Source organism: Pseudophryne corroboree, chromosome 6 (genome assembly GCF_028390025.1).
Source record: "Pseudophryne corroboree isolate aPseCor3 chromosome 6, aPseCor3.hap2, whole genome shotgun sequence".
NCBI classification, from domain to species: domain Eukaryota; kingdom Metazoa; phylum Chordata; class Amphibia; order Anura; family Myobatrachidae; genus Pseudophryne; species Pseudophryne corroboree.
Genome location: NC_086449.1, coordinates 84729631 through 84745071, shown reverse-complemented (window position 1 = coordinate 84745071; position 15441 = coordinate 84729631). Strand labels below are relative to the sequence as shown.

The 15441-nt window shown below is 47.1% G+C and overlaps 1 protein-coding gene across 5 annotated transcripts in view; it reads left to right on the top strand.

Annotated features, from left to right (window-relative positions):
- Positions 1 to 4140, top strand: part of CDKN2D (cyclin dependent kinase inhibitor 2D) — a 47615-nt gene extending 43475 nt beyond the window's left edge. For all 5 annotated transcript variants that reach the window (XM_063931396.1, XM_063931397.1, XM_063931395.1 and 2 more), the window contains exon 3: positions 1012 to 4140. In XM_063931396.1, coding sequence (XP_063787466.1) covers positions 1012 to 1356 — 345 coding nt within the window. In that variant the 3' untranslated portion in view covers positions 1357 to 4140. The remainder of the gene's footprint in view (positions 1 to 1011) is intronic.
- The last annotated feature ends 11301 nt before the right edge of the window (positions 4141 to 15441 follow it).

Sequence of the window (15441 nt, the reverse complement as noted above, 5' to 3'; positions counted from 1 at the left end):
TGAGCCATCTGTTGAGAGGCTCTATTGTTTCATACTGTTAACTGTGTTTCATATCACGAGTTGTACGGTGTGATTGGTGTGGCTGGTATGAGTCTTACCCGGGATTCAAAATCCTTCCTTATTGTGTACGCTCGTCCGGGCACAGTACCTAACTGAGGCTTGGAGGAGGGTCATGGTGGGAGGAGCCAGTGCACACCAGGTAGTCTAAGATCTTTCTAGAGTGCCCAGCTTCCTTCGGAGCCCGCTATTCCCCATGGTCCTTACGGAGTTCCCAGCATCCACTACGGACTACGAGAAATAGAATTACCGGTGAGTAAATTCTTATTTTTTTTTATCCTATTAAGTGTTTATTTAGGCCGACCTTCTTGTATAAAGCCTAAGGGCCGTATTCAAAAGCTGTTGGAAGCAGCCATCTTGTCGGAAAGACGGCAACTTCCGACAGATTTCTGTCAGAAGGGGTTCCGACCTATTGAAAGAGGGCAGTTTTTTTTCCGACAAGTCAGGAATTCCCGACTTGTCGGGAAACATGTGGATCCGCGGAATAAACTGGGCCAAATCCGACAGGTTTTGGTCCCCTTTCTGACAATACATTTTAAAAAAGTTTGATCTAGCAGGGAGTCCCCCCAGCCAGGCTCCTCACTCCCGGCAGCGCCTCCCCTGCCAGCCGCTGCTGTCAGCGCACCCGGCAGCCGCTGACAGCAGGACAGGACACCGGGAACACCCAAATCCTACAGTCAGATTTGGCCGTTAATTGAATAGCCCTTGTCGGATCCATTCCGACAAATGCATGTCGGAATGGATCCGAAACTTATTGAATATACCCCTAATACTCCAAAAACCTTCATTGATCCAAGAATGTTTGCTAGTGACATTAGATGATACAGAGATCAGGATGTAGGTGGAAGAATTAATAAATCTCTCAATAATCTTCACTACAGAAACAGCAGCTCTTGATTAATGTCCTACTCTTCTTTCCGCACCAATGACCTACACCTTAATGTATCTACACAGGTCATGATGTTCGGCAGTACGTTGGTGGCATCGGAGCTTCTGAAACAGGGTGCCTCACCCAACATCCAGGACTCATATGGCATCTCCCCCACCCACGATGCTGCACGCATGGGTTTCCTAGACACCTTGCAGGTCCTGGTTCAATACGGAGCCGATGTCAATGTTCCCGATGCCTCTGGCTCTCTACCTGTCCACCTGGCTCTCCGTGAAGGTCATATTCCCGTCATTGCCTACCTTGCCTCCCGTTCCAACTTGCAGCACCGTGATCGAGAGGGGCGTACGCCTGCACAGCTGGCTTCCATTCTAAATCCATCACTGGCAGCCATGTTTGAATTGCATACGTAGAAAAAGCACCTTTTGAGGGTATAGAACAGGCCACATGAACAATTGCTACAGGGCCTTATATCACATAATGCAGTATGTTCAGTGTTGTGCAGCGGCTCTGCCTCATTGTATAGTGCGGTAATCGTCTTAATTTGCTGCGCAGATCAACAAACAGCACCTGTTATCTATGTAGCAATGTAGTACCCTGTGAAATTCCAGCAAAACTGCCAGATTATCTTTTTTAAATCAGCAAAATTATTATTATTTTTTTCATTTAAATTATTACTGCCTTAAACCTGGTTTTGCCTTTTGACCCGCTTTAAAAATTTGGGCAGACTCGCCGGAATCTAAACGATGCCTACATCCCGCAGGTTATTATATTTCCCCCATAATGTAGGCAGGTGATGTATCTGCAGTCATTTGGCCTGATTCAGAGTTGGACTTAGTTTTATAACTTCCGAAAAAAATGGCTTGGTGTTTTTTTGTTTTTTTTTACTGCGCATGTGCCACGATTTTCATTGCATAGATTAAGACAGTGATTGCGACCATTTGTAGGAGAAAATGGGACAGTTGCGTGTCTTGATAATTTTGAGGGGGTCACAGCCAGCACCACATCTTCAAATTATTTCGCAGAGGTCCGATTGTGCGACCGATATTCATTTGCCCCTGTGTCTTTGTACACAATGAGAATTCGACGGTGGCCGTCACTGTACAAAAGATGGAGCCTGTGACATTTGCATATTTCCCAGGTACGCTGTGTACAAAGACTCAGCAGTAACACGATTATCATCCAGCTCTGAATCAGGCCAATTATGTGGGAGAATGCAGCCAATCGGAGCATTGTGACCTCACTGTAGCATGAAGTGATGTCACTAGTTCCTAGTGATTTGATTGTCTGACTTATTGTGTTAGCTCAAAATATGGCTGTATCCACTAGGTCCAATTCTAATACTATCCATTCTTGTCAGAATGTATGCACTCAGAAGGTGACAGTGCAAGTGTACAATTCCTTGTATATATTTGTATATAATGTTTGTATGGCCATTTATCTGTAGGTGTTATGTCTTTATTTTAATACTCAGGTAATGTCTAAATGTGTATTTTAACCATTTTTGTTTTCGTTATTACAAGTACTACATCTCTTCCTATGCAAGTGCATTAAAAGTGAAGTTACCTAAACATAACTAAATATTTCTCTCCACGTAAAAGGACTGTATATAGGACTGTAATGCAGTCCTAACTTCATGTTTCTCTTTTTTAACAATATTTAAAACTGGTTTTAAAACTGCGATAGAAAACAAAGAATTTCTCATTTCAGTCCTCCTACTAAATGCCATTCTGAGATTCGCTTACACAGATAAACTCCACAGAGATACCAGCGTGGGAGGGCGAGAATATGTCCAGATTACTTGTACAGTGTTCTTGGACAATAAGAATTCAGGGAGTGATGACCCCACTGGTAAATAACGTAACCCTCTGTGTGCTAGACAAAAACCTGTATTCTAGTAAGTGGAATCTTGTAGCTAGCAATATGAAATGACAGGTGTCATGGTGACCCTCTTTCTATCTCTAAGTTTTAGATGTTCATTTAATTCCTATTGCACTTTAAAAGAATACTGCATAAAGTGGAGGGGGGTGGGGTACTATTTTACATGCGGGATACTTACTGTATATATTTATACTTCAGTTCTATATATATATATTTTTTTTTTTTTGGTCTCTTGCTGGTATTGCTTTTCCGATGCTAGTGGCTTTCTATGCAAATGAGGAAAGCGCGTTGATAGTATTCTGAAAGGAACACATTCCCTACTGCTGCATCTCCAGGGCGAGGGTACACGTGGCTACTGAAGCCATTCTTGTCTGTTTAGTAACATAGTTATACATGTTAATTTGATATTTTTAGAGCACACTTATGGGTAAACTTATTAAAACTTCTAAAACAGAAAAATGGAGGGTTGTCCATAGCAACCTATCACATTCTAACTTACATTTGTCTAGTCTAGTACATTCTAGGACAGTAATAGTTAGAATCTCAATGGTTGCTATAGGAAACCCTACAATAAGAAACTAGAACGTTCTAGATAAATGTTATAATTTGATTGGTTACTATGAGCGTGTCGCTCCCCTTTTCCTTTTCTAGAAGGGTTTAGTGAACCTTGGGTTTTTAATATGTTGGTGCAATATGTGCAAATGTCATATAACATACAGCACCTAATAAGAAGTTTGTTTACATTTTCCAACCTGGGATTTGTATTATCTGGTTGCTAAGAGTTACTATACATTTGTGCCCATTGGGAAAGCTGTTTCATTATTCACTGCTTCTACGGACATAACCAATATGAAATGTATTAATTTATTTCCCTCTATTATACAAAACTCTCCGTGACCGCTTCTGTGTCCCGGTTGAAATTGTACAGGACATAACTGTTTACGCAAGCTCCAAGGGCCGCACACAACACAAGCTGTATTTTATGAATTTTAACTATTTTTAACTTTAAAATATGAATTTTTCACCCCTAAATCTTACTGCAAAGTTATTTGTGTTTTTTTTTTTTTTTTGTTTTTTTTAAAGAAAATAATAATTTTATTTATTAAACACTTGAAGGACTTGTTATCCATGTAATGTTGTTATGTTTTTAACTATTAAATTAATTGATGTGAACTAGACCATTTTTTGCTTGGTGTTTTTAGAATTAAAAAGCAGCCTATGATAGTCTTGTACTGTTGTTTTGTGGGTTTTTGCCCCCTAATTAAGTGTTAACTTTACCAGAGGTTTAAACACTAATAAAATAAATAGTAGAAAAACTGTTCAAGTCAGCGTGCCTGAATTTCATTACATACAGGAAGGCTGGTCATCGCACGGCTTTAGGTCTAGATTAATGTTTTGACATGGTGTAGGAGGCAACTGCTGGTCGCTTCACATGGTGTGCTTAAAAGCTCCCCCGTTACTGTATCACCCAATATGATTGCTCTGTCTGTCTAATACCACTGACCCATCACAAAATCTCCTGAACCGTAAGGACTAGGAACTTGAGATTTGGACAGTAGCATGCTTTTGTATGTAGGTACCCACTAAGAAGGAGTTCTTAAAAATTCCACCCACAAAGGGGCTAACAGGGGTGCGATAATCCTCTTGTCAATCCCCCCCCCCCCCCCCCCCTCAGAGGAGAGTTAAGACAGGCCACCCAGCTGGGGCTATAAAGAATGCATGGTTTCGGCGATATCAAGTCGCAGAGGGGGGACGGCACAATGCTCTGTTCCTGGACTTCCTTGCAGTGGCAGTTGCAGAGCACTGTTATTCAAATAGGGGTGGCAGTTGATGTGGCTCCCTAACACTGTCAAACATTGCTGAGTGTGGCTCCCCTATTTGAATAACAGACTGCTCTAAAACTGTGCTTCAGGAGATTTTGTGATGAGTCAGTGGTATTTGCCTTTTATATACAGTGCATCCGGAAAATATTCACAGCGCTTCACTTTTTCCACATTTTGTTATGTTACAGCCTTATTCCAAAATGGAATAAATTCATTCAAAATTTTACACATAATACCCCATAATGACGACATGAAAACACTGTTTCTAAGATTTTGCAAATTTATTAAAAATAAAAAACTAAGAAATCGCATGTACATAAGTATTCACAGCCTTTGCCATAAAGCTCAAAATTGAGATCAGGTGCATCCTGTTTCCACTGATCATCATTGAGATGTTCTTACAGCTTGACTGGAGTCCACCTGTGGTAAATTCAGTTGATTGGACATGATTTGGAAAGGAACAACGGTTTATATAAGCTTCCACACTTGAAAGCGTATGCCTGGGCACAAACCAAGCCTGAAGTCAAAGGAATTGTCTGTAGACCTCAGAGACAGTATTGTTTCGAGGCACAAATCTGGGGAAGGGTACAGAAAAATATCTGCTGCTTTGAAGGTCCCAATGAGCACAGTGGCCTCCATCATCCGTAAATGAAAAGTTCGGAACCACCAGGACTCTTCCTAGAGCTGGATGGAAGCCACTCCTTAGTAAAAAGCACATGGCAGCCGCCTGGAGTTTACCCAAATGCACCTAAAGGACTCTCAGACCATGAGAAACAAAATTCTCTGGTCTGATGAGACAAAGATTGAACTCTTTGGCGTGAATGCCAGGCGTCATGTTTGGAGGAAACCAGGCACCGCTCATCACCAGGCCAATACCATCCCTACAGTGAAGCATGGTGGTGGCAGCATCCTGCTGTTTGGGATGTTTTGCAGCGGCAGGAACTGGGAGACTAGTCAGGATAGAGGGAAAGATGAATGCAGCAATGTACAGAGACATCCTAGATGAAAACCTGCTCCAGAGCGCTCTTGATCTCAGACTGGGGCGACGGTTCATCTTTCAGCAGCACAACGACCCTAAGCACACAGCCAAGATATCAAAGGAGTGGCTCCAGGACAACTCTGTGAATGTCCTTGATTGGTCCAGCCAGAGCCGAGACTTGAATCCGATTTGAACATCTCTGGAGAGATCTGAAAATGGCTGTGCACTGACGCTTCCCATCCAACCTGATGGAGCTTGAGAGGTGCTGCAAAGAGGAATGGGCGAAACTACCCAAAGATAGGTGTGCCAAGTTTGTGGCATCATATTCAGAAAGACTTGAGGCTGTAATTGCTGCTAAAGGTGCATTAACAAAGTATTGAGGAAAGGCTGTGTGAATACTTATGTACGTGTGATTTCTTAGTTTCTTTTTCATCCACTAGGGGTCACTGGAGTACTCTTGGGATATGGACGGCTTCCACGGGAAGAAGGCACTGAATAAATAAATTTTTGAAACTACTCCTCCCCTCCATATCCCAGAGTACCTCAGTGTTTTTTCTGTGCTCGACACAGTTAGAAGGCTTGTGGAGTTTGTCCACCCTCATTGGAAATTTTTTTTTCTAAGTTTTTTTTTTTTTTTTCATCGATTGCCACATCCCTTCCCCCCTTCCAATAGGCGTGGGTCCGGGATAGTGGAAGCTGCTACAGAGCAGCTGTGGGTGTCGGACCTCTCTAAAAAGAGCTCCCTCACACCACATGCAGGCTGCCTGCAGGAAGCTGGACGGAGCTTGAACAAGAAGCCCTGTCATAGCCCTCACTACAGGGAGTCCAGGTATGTTGGGTAGGGGCGGTAAGCTCACGCTGCCGCCCCGCTGTGTGGGGAACTGTATTGGGGAGAGCGCCCGCCGCCGCTTCCAGCACTGACACCACTGACCAGCCCCGCCGTTACCCGGAGTCGCGCGTGCATAGGCCGCTTCACGGTTCTGTGCTATGCGCTCTCCGGCTCCCGCTAGCTGCCGCTTACAGCGCCGCTGCATCTAAACAGGTTCCCCGCTGTCCTGAAGCCGCGCGTGCATAGGCCGCTCCACGGCTCTATGCTATGCGCTCTCTGGCTCCCGCTGGCCGCCGCTTCCAGCGCCGCCGCATCTAACGAGATCCCCGCTGTCCCTGAGCCACACGTGCATAGGCCGCTCCACGGCTCTATGCTGTGCGCTCCACGGCTCCTCCGGCTCCGTGTACAGATAGCAGTACACGGAGCACGGGGGGTGGGGGAGGCACATAAGAAGGTGCAACAGTGATACAGGGGTTTTTTAGTAGGCTATTAAGCCTTGTATCAGAATATGTATATATTTGCAGTTTAGTGAGGATAATCTGCATTTCTCTGACGTCCTAAGTGGATGCTGGGACTCCGTAAGGACCATGGGGAATAGCGGCTCTGCAGGAGACTGGGCACAACTAAAGAGAGCTTTAGGACTACCTGGTGTGCACTGGCTCCTCCCTCTATGACCCTCCTCCAGACCTCAGTTAGAATTTTGTGCCCGGCTGAGCTGGATGCACACTAGGGGCTCTCCTGAGCTCCTAGAAAAAGAAAGTTTATTTTTGTTTTTTTATTTTCAGTGAGATCTGCTGGCAACAGACTCACTGCTACGAGGGACTAAGGGGAGAGAAGCGAACCTACCTGCTTGCAGCTAGCTTGGGCTTCTAAGGCTACTGGACACCATTAGCTCCAGAGGGATCGAACACAGGGCCCGACCTCGATCGTCCGATCCCGGAGCCGCGCCGCCGTCCCCCTTACAGAGCCAGAAGCAAGAAGAGTCCTGGAAATCGGCAGCAGAAGACTTCGGTCTTCAAACAAGGTAGCGCACAGCACTGCAGCTGTGCGCCATTGCTTCCCATGCACACCTCACACTCCGGTCACTGATGGGTGCTGGGGGGGGGGGGGGGGGGGCTGGGCTGCAATATTAAGTACCTTGGCTGGCAAAAAAACACATAATATAGTCATAGAGACTATATATGTGTAAAATACCCCTGCCAGATATACATAGAAAAAAGTGGGAGAAGTCTGCCGAAAAAGGGGCGGGGCTATCTCCCTCAGCACACTGGCGCCATTTTCCCTCACAGCTCCGCTGGAAGGATCGCTCCCAGGCTCTCCCCTGCAGTTTCCAGACTACATAGGGTAAAAAAGAGAGGGGGGGGCACTAAATTTAGGCGCAATATTGTGTATACAAGCAGCTATTGGGAAAAATAACTCAGTTATAGTGTTAATCCCTGTGTTACATAGCGCTGTTGGTGTGTGCTGGCATACTCTCTCTCTGTCTCCCCAAAGGGCTTTGTGGGGTCCTGTCCTCAGTCAGAGCATTCCCTGTGTGTGTGTGGTGTGTCGGTACGGCTGTGTCGACATGTTTGATGAGGCTTATGTGGAGGCGGAGCAAGTGCCGATAAATGTGATGTCACCCCCTGCGGGGCCGACACCTGAGTGGATGGACTTGTGGAAGGAATTACGTGAAAGTGTCAGCTCCTTACATAAAAGGTTTGACGACATATCAGATGTGGGACAGCCGCCTTCTCAGCTTGTGCCTGCCCAGCTGTCTCAAATGCCATCAGGGGCTCTTAAACGCCCGCTACCTCAGATGGCAGACACAGATGTCGACACGGATACTGAATCCAGTGTCGACGACGATGAGACAAATGTACATTCCAATAGGGCCACACGTTACATGATTGAGGCAATGAAAAATGTGTTGCACATTTCTGATATTACCCCAGGAACCACAAAAAAGGGTATTATGTTTGGGGAGAAAAACTACCAGTGGTTTTTCCCCCATCTGAAGAATTAAATGAGGTGTGTGAAGAAGCGTGGGCTTCCCCCGATAAGAAACTGGTAATTTCTAAAAGGTTACTAATGGCGTACCCTTTCCCGCCAGAGGATAGGTCACGTTGGGAAACATCCCCTAGGGTGGATAAAGCGCTCACACGTCTGTCAAAAAAGGTGGCACTACCGTCTCCGGACACGGCCGCCCTAAAGGAGCCTGCTGATAGGAAGCAGGAGGCTATCCTGAAGTCTGTATATACACACGCAGGTATTATACTGAGACCAGCTATTGCTTCAGCATGGATGTGCAGTGCTGCAGCTGCGTGGTCAGATTCCCTGTCGGAAAATATTGATACCCTAGACAGGGACACTATATTGCTATCCATAGAGCATATAAAAGACGCAGTCTTATACATGAGAGATGCACAGAGGGATATTTGCCGGCTGGCATCTAAAATAAGTGCAATGTCCATTTCTGCCAGGAGAGGATTATGGACTCGGCAGTGGACGGGTGATGCAGATTCTAAAAGGCACATGGAAGTTTTGCCTTATAAGGGTGAGGAGTTGTTCGGGGATGGTCTCTCGGACCTCGTTTCCACAGCAACAGCTGGGAAGTCATTATTTTTACCCCATGTTCCCTCACAGCCAAAGAAAGCACCGTATTATCAGGTACAGTCCTTTCGGCCCCATAAAGGCAAGCGGGTTAAAGGCGCGTCCTTTCTGCGCAGAGGTAGAGGGAAAAAGCTGCAACATACAGCCAGTTCCCAGTAGCAAAAGTCCTCCCCCGCTTCCTCCAAGTCCACCGCATGACGCTGGGGCTCCACAGGCGGAGCCAGGTACGGTGGGGGCCCGTCTCAAAAACTTCAGCAATCAGTGGGCTCGCTCACGGGTGGATCCCTGGATTCTTCAAGTAGTATCTCAGGGGTACAAGCTGGAATTCGAGATGTCTCCCCCACGCCGTTTCCTCAAATCTGCCTTGCCAACAACTCCCTCAGGCAGGGAGGCAGTGCTAGAGGCAATTCACAAGCTGTATTCCCAGCAGGTGATAGTCAAGGTGCCCCTCCTTCAACAAGGACGGGGTTACTATTCCACAATGTTTGTGGTACCGAAACCGGACGGTTCGGTGAGACCCATTTTAAATTTGAAATCCTTGAACACACATATAAAAAAATTCAAGTTCAAGATGGAATCGCTCAGGGCGGTTATTTAAAGCCTGGACGAGGGGGATTACATGGTATCACTGGACATCAAGGATGCTTACCTGCATGTCCCCATTTACCATCATCACCAGGAGTACCTCAGATTTGTGGTACAGGATTGTCATTACCAATTCCAGACGTTGCCGTTTGGTCTGTCCACGGTACCGAGGGTATTTACCAAGGTAATGGCCGAAATGATGATACTCCTTCGAAAAAAGGGAGTTTTAATTATCCCGTACTTGGACGATCTCCTGATAAAGGCGAGGTCCAGGGAGCAGTTGTTGGTCGGGGTAGCACTATCTCGGGAGGTGCTACAACAGCACGGTTGGATTCTAAATATTCCAAAGTCACATTTGGTCCCTACGACACGTCTACTGTTCCTGGGGATGGTTCTGGACACAGAACAGAAAAAAGTGTTTCTCCCGGAGGAGAAAGCCAAGGAGCTGTCATCTCTAGTCAGAGGCCTACTGAAACCAAAACAGGTGTCGGTGCATCACTGCACGCGAGTCCTGGGAAAAATGGTAGCTTCCTACGAAGCAATTCCATTCGGCAGGTTCCATGCAAGAACTTTTCAGTGGGACCTGTTGGACAAGTGGTCCAGATCGCATCTTCAGATGCATCGGCTGATAACCCTGTCTCCAAGGACCAGGGTGTCTTTGCTGTGGTGGCTGCAAAGTGCTCATCTGAAAGAGGGCCGCAGATTCGGCATACAGGACTGGGTCCTGGTGACCACGGATGCCAGCCTTCGAGGCTGGGGGGCAGTCACACAGGGAAGAAACTTCCAAGGACTATGGTCAAGTCAGGAGACTTCCCTACACATAAATATTCTGGAACTGAGGGCCATTTACAATGCCCTAAGTCAGGCAAAACCCCTGCTTCAAAACCTGCCGGTACTGATCCAGTCAGACAACATCACGGCAGTCGCCCATGTAAACCGACAGGGCGGCACAAGAAGCAGGACGGCGATGGCAGAAGCCACAAGGATTCTCCGATGGGCGGAAAATCACGTGTTAGCACTGTCAGCAGTGTTCATTCCGGGAGTGGACAACTGGGAAGCAGACTTCCTCAGCAGGCACGACCTCCACCCGGGAGAGTGGGGACTTCATCCAGAAGTCTTCCAACTGATTGTAAACCGTTGGGAAAGGCCACAGATGGACATGATGGCGTCCCGCCTAAACAAAAAGCTAGAAAGATATTGCGCCAGGTCAAGAGACCCTCAGGCGATAGCTGTGGACGCTCTAGTGACACCGTGGGTGTACCGGTCGGTTTATGTGTTCCCTCCTCTTCTCATACCAAAGGTACTGAGGATAATAAGGAGAAGAGGAGTAAGAACTATACTCATTGTTCCGGATTGGCCAAGAAGAGCTTGGTACCCGGAACTTCAAGAAATTATGTCAGAGGACCCATGGCCTCTGCCGCTCAAACAGGACCTGCTGCAGCAGGGGCCCTGTCTGTTCCAAGACTTACCGCGGCTGCGTTTGACGGCATGGCGGTTGAACACCGGATCCTGAAGGAAAAGGGCATTCTGGAGGAAGTCATTCCTACGCTGATTAAAGCTAGGAAAGAAGTGACCGCAAACCATTATCACTGCATTTGGCGAAAATATGTTGCGTGGTGTGAGGCCAGGAAGGCCCCAACGGAGGAATTTCAGCTGGGCCGTTTTCTGCACTTCCTACAGTCAGGGGTGACTATGGGCCTAAAATTGGGTTCCATTAAGGTCCAGATTTCGGCTCTATCGATTTTCTTCCAGAGAGAACTGGCTTCACTACCTGAAGTTCAGACTTTTGTTAAGGGAGTGCTGCATATTCAGCCCCCTTTTGTGCCTCCAGTGGCACCTTGGGATCTCAACGTGGTGTTGGATTTCCTAAAGTCACATTGGTTTGAGCCACTTAAACCGTGGAATTAAAATATCTCACGTGGAAAGTGGTCATGCTGTTGGCCTTGGCTTCGGCCAGGCGTGTGTCAGAATTGGCGGCTTTGTCATGTAAAAGCCCTTATCTGATTCTCCATATGGATAGGGCAGAATTGAGGACTCGTCCCCAGTTTCTCCCTAAGGTGGTATCAGCCTTTCATTTGAACCAACCTATCGTGGTGCCTGCGGCTACTAAAGATTTGGAGGCTTCCAAGTTGTTGGACGTAGTCAGGGCCCTGAGAATTTATGTTTCCAGGACAGCTAGTGTCAGGAAAACTGACTCGTTGTTTATCCTGTATGCACCCAACATGCTGGGTGCTCCTGCTTCAAAGCAGACTATTGCTCGCTGGATCTGTAGTACGATTCAGCTTGCACATTCTGCGGCTGGACTGCCGCATCCTAAATCAGTGAAAGCCCATTCCACGAGGAAGGTGGGCTCTTCTTGGGCGGCTGCCCGAGGGGTCTCGGCTCTACAACTTTGCCGAGCAGCTACTTGGTCGGGGTCAAACACATTTGCTAAATTCTACAAGTTTGACACTCTGGCTGAGGAGGACCTAGAGTTTGCCCATTCGGTGCTGCAGAGTCATCCGCACTCTCCCGCCCGTTTGGGAGCTTTGGTATAATCCCCATGGTCCTTACGGAGTCTCAGCATCCACTTAGGACGTCAGAGAAAATAAGATTTTACTCACCGGTAAATCTATTTCTCGTAGTCCGTAGTGGATGCTGGGCGCCCGTCCCAAGTGCGGATTGTCTGCAATACTTGTATATAGTTATTGTTTAACTAAAGAGTTATTGTTGAGCCATCTGTTGAGAGGCTCAGTTATTGTTCATACTGTTAACTGGGTATAGTATCACGAGTTATACGGTGTGGCTGGTATGAGTCTTACCCGGGATTCAAAATCCTTCCTTATTGTGTCAGCTCTTCCGGGCACAGTATCCTAACTGAGGTCTGGAGGAGGGTCATAGAGGGAGGAGCCAGTGCACACCAGGTAGTCCTAAAGCTTTCTTTAGTTGTGCCCAGTCTCCTGCGGAGCCGCTATTCCCCATGGTCCTTACGGAGTCCCAGCATCCACTACGGACTACGAGAAATAGATTTACCGGTGAGTAAAATCTTATTTTTTTTGTTTGTGTTATACTGGAAACTTGGATATTTAACCATGCTTCCTGTTTTTTTCTTGTCTGTTTCCAGGGTTCCCATACTACATCTCTACTAAAGACGCAGGGGTGTTAGGGGAATTTGGGATCAGGTTTTTCATATTACGGGCGTGCACTGCACTTTGCCAGATATATATATGCAAGAACCTTAGTGCTGTTTACTGAGTCGTGCAAATTGTAGTTTGTATTGTCTGTCTGCATAATGAGTAAGGCACCAGCAAAGTCTAAAAATAAGATTTTTCTTACCGGTAAATCTATTTCTCGTAGTCCGTAGTGGATGCTGGGGACTCCGTAAGGACCATGGGGAATAGACGGGCTCCGCAGGAGACATGGGCACTTTAAGAAAGAATTTAGATTCTGGTGTGCTCTGGCTCCTCCTGACAGTACAAGGAAAGGATTTTGGTAATCCAGGGCAAGATTCATACCAGCCACACCAATCACACCGTATAACTTGAGATAAACATACCCAGTCAACAGTATGAACAACAACAGAGCAACAGGTCAACCCTGATGCAACTATAACATAACCCTTATTTCTCTTACGTCCTAGAGGATGCTGGGGATTCCGTAAGGACCATGGGGTATAGACGGGCTCCGCAGGAGATAGGGCACCTAAAAAGAACTTTGACTATGGGTGTGCACTGGCTCCTCCCTCTATGCCCCTCCTCCAGACCTCAGTTAGATCTTGTGCCCAGAGGAGAAAGGGTACAATGCAGAGAGCTCTCCAGAGTTTTCTGTATTAAAGAATTTTGTTAGTTTTTTTATTTTCAGTGAGTCCTGTTGGCAACAGGCTCCCTGCATCGTGAGACTGAGGAGAGAGAGAAACAGAGCTGGCTTGTCAAGTTGGGCACTGTTAATAAGGCTACTGGACACCATTAGCTTCAGAGGGAGTCGGAACACAGGTCTCACCTGGGGTTCGTCCCGGAGCCGCGCCGCCGTCCTCACAGATGCCAAAGATAAGAAGCCAGGTGAGTATGAGAAGACAAGAAGACATCAGGCGGCAGAAGACATAAGATCTTCATGAGGTAAGCGCGCAGCGGTAAGCTGCGCGCCATTGCTCCCAATACTCACACACAAGCAGGCACTGAAGGGTGCAGGGGGGGGGGGGGGGGGGCGCTGGTGTGTGCTGGCATACTCTCTCTCTGTCTCTCCTAAGGGCCTGGTTGGGGTTTTGTCCCCTTATAGGTTAATCCCTGTGTGTGTGGGGTGTCGGTACGTGCGTGTCGACATGTCTGAGGCGGAAGGCTTCTCCAAGGAGGCGGTGGAGCAAATGAGTGGTGTGTCCCCGTCGGCTGTGCCGACTCCGGATTGGATGGACATGTGGCATATGTTGAATGCAATTGTGGCATCTTTACATAAAAGGCTTGATAAGGCTGACTTAGGGGGGACATCAGGGGGTCAATCCTCGGATTTGACCGACTCACAAGGCCCGTCGGGGTCTCAAAAGCGTCCCTTAACACAAGACACTACTACCGACACGGATTCTGATTCCAGTGTTGACTATGACAAAGTAAAATTGCACCCTAGGGTGACTAAAACCATTCAGTGTATGATTGTGGCAATAAGGGATGTGTTGCATATTGAGGATGAACCCTCGGTCCCCGACACAAGGGTACACATGTTTAAGGAAAAATAAGAATTTACTCACCAGTAATTCTATTTCTCGTAGTCCGTAGTGAATGCTGGGTACTCCGTAAGGACCATGGGGTATAGACGGGCTCCGCAGGAGACTGGACACTCTTAAAAGAAAGATTAGGTACTATATCTGGTGTGCACTGGCTCCTCCCTCTATGCCCCTCCTCCAGACCTCAGTTAGGGAAACTGTGCCCGGAAGAGCTGACATTACTAGGAAAGGATTTGGAATCCAGGGTAAGACTCATACCAGCCACACCAATCACACCGTACAACTTGTGATAACTATACCCAGTTAACAGTATGAACAATAACTGAGCCTCTCTCAACAGATGGCTCATACAATAACCCTTTAGTTAAGCAATAACTATATACATGTATTGCAGAGAGTCCGCACTTGGGACGGGCTCCCAGCATCCACTACGGACTACGAGAAATAGAATTACCGGTGAGTAAATTCTTATTTTCTCTGACGTCCTAGTGGATGCTGGGTACTCCGTAAGGACCATGGGGATTATACCAAAGCTCCCAAACGGGCAGGAGAGTGCGGATGACTCTGCAGCACCGAATGAGCAAACTCAAGGTCCTCCTCAGCCAGGGTATCAAACTTGTAGAATTTTGCAAAAGTGTTTGAACCCGACCAAGTAGCAGCTCGGCAAAGTTGTAAAGCCGAGACCCCTCGGGCAGCCGCCCAAGAAGAGCCCACCTTCCTCGTGGAATGGGCCTTTACTAATTTAGGATGCGGCAGTCTAGCCGCAGAATGTGCAAGCTGAATCGTGCTACAGATCCAGCGAGCAATAGTCTGCTTTGAAGCAGGAGCACCCAGCTTGTTGGGTGCATGCAGGATAAATAGCGAGTCAGTTTTTCTGACTCTAGCCGTCCTGGAAACATAAAGTTTCAGGGCCCAGACTACGTCCAGCAACTTGGAATCCTCCAAGTCCCTAGTAGCCGCAGGCACCACAATAGGTTGGTTCAAATGAAACGATGATACCACCTTAGGGAGAAATTGGGGACGAGTCCTCCATTCTGCCCTTTCCATATGGAAGATCAGATATGGGCTTTTACATGACAAAGCCGCCAATTCTGACACACGCCTAGTCCAAGCTAA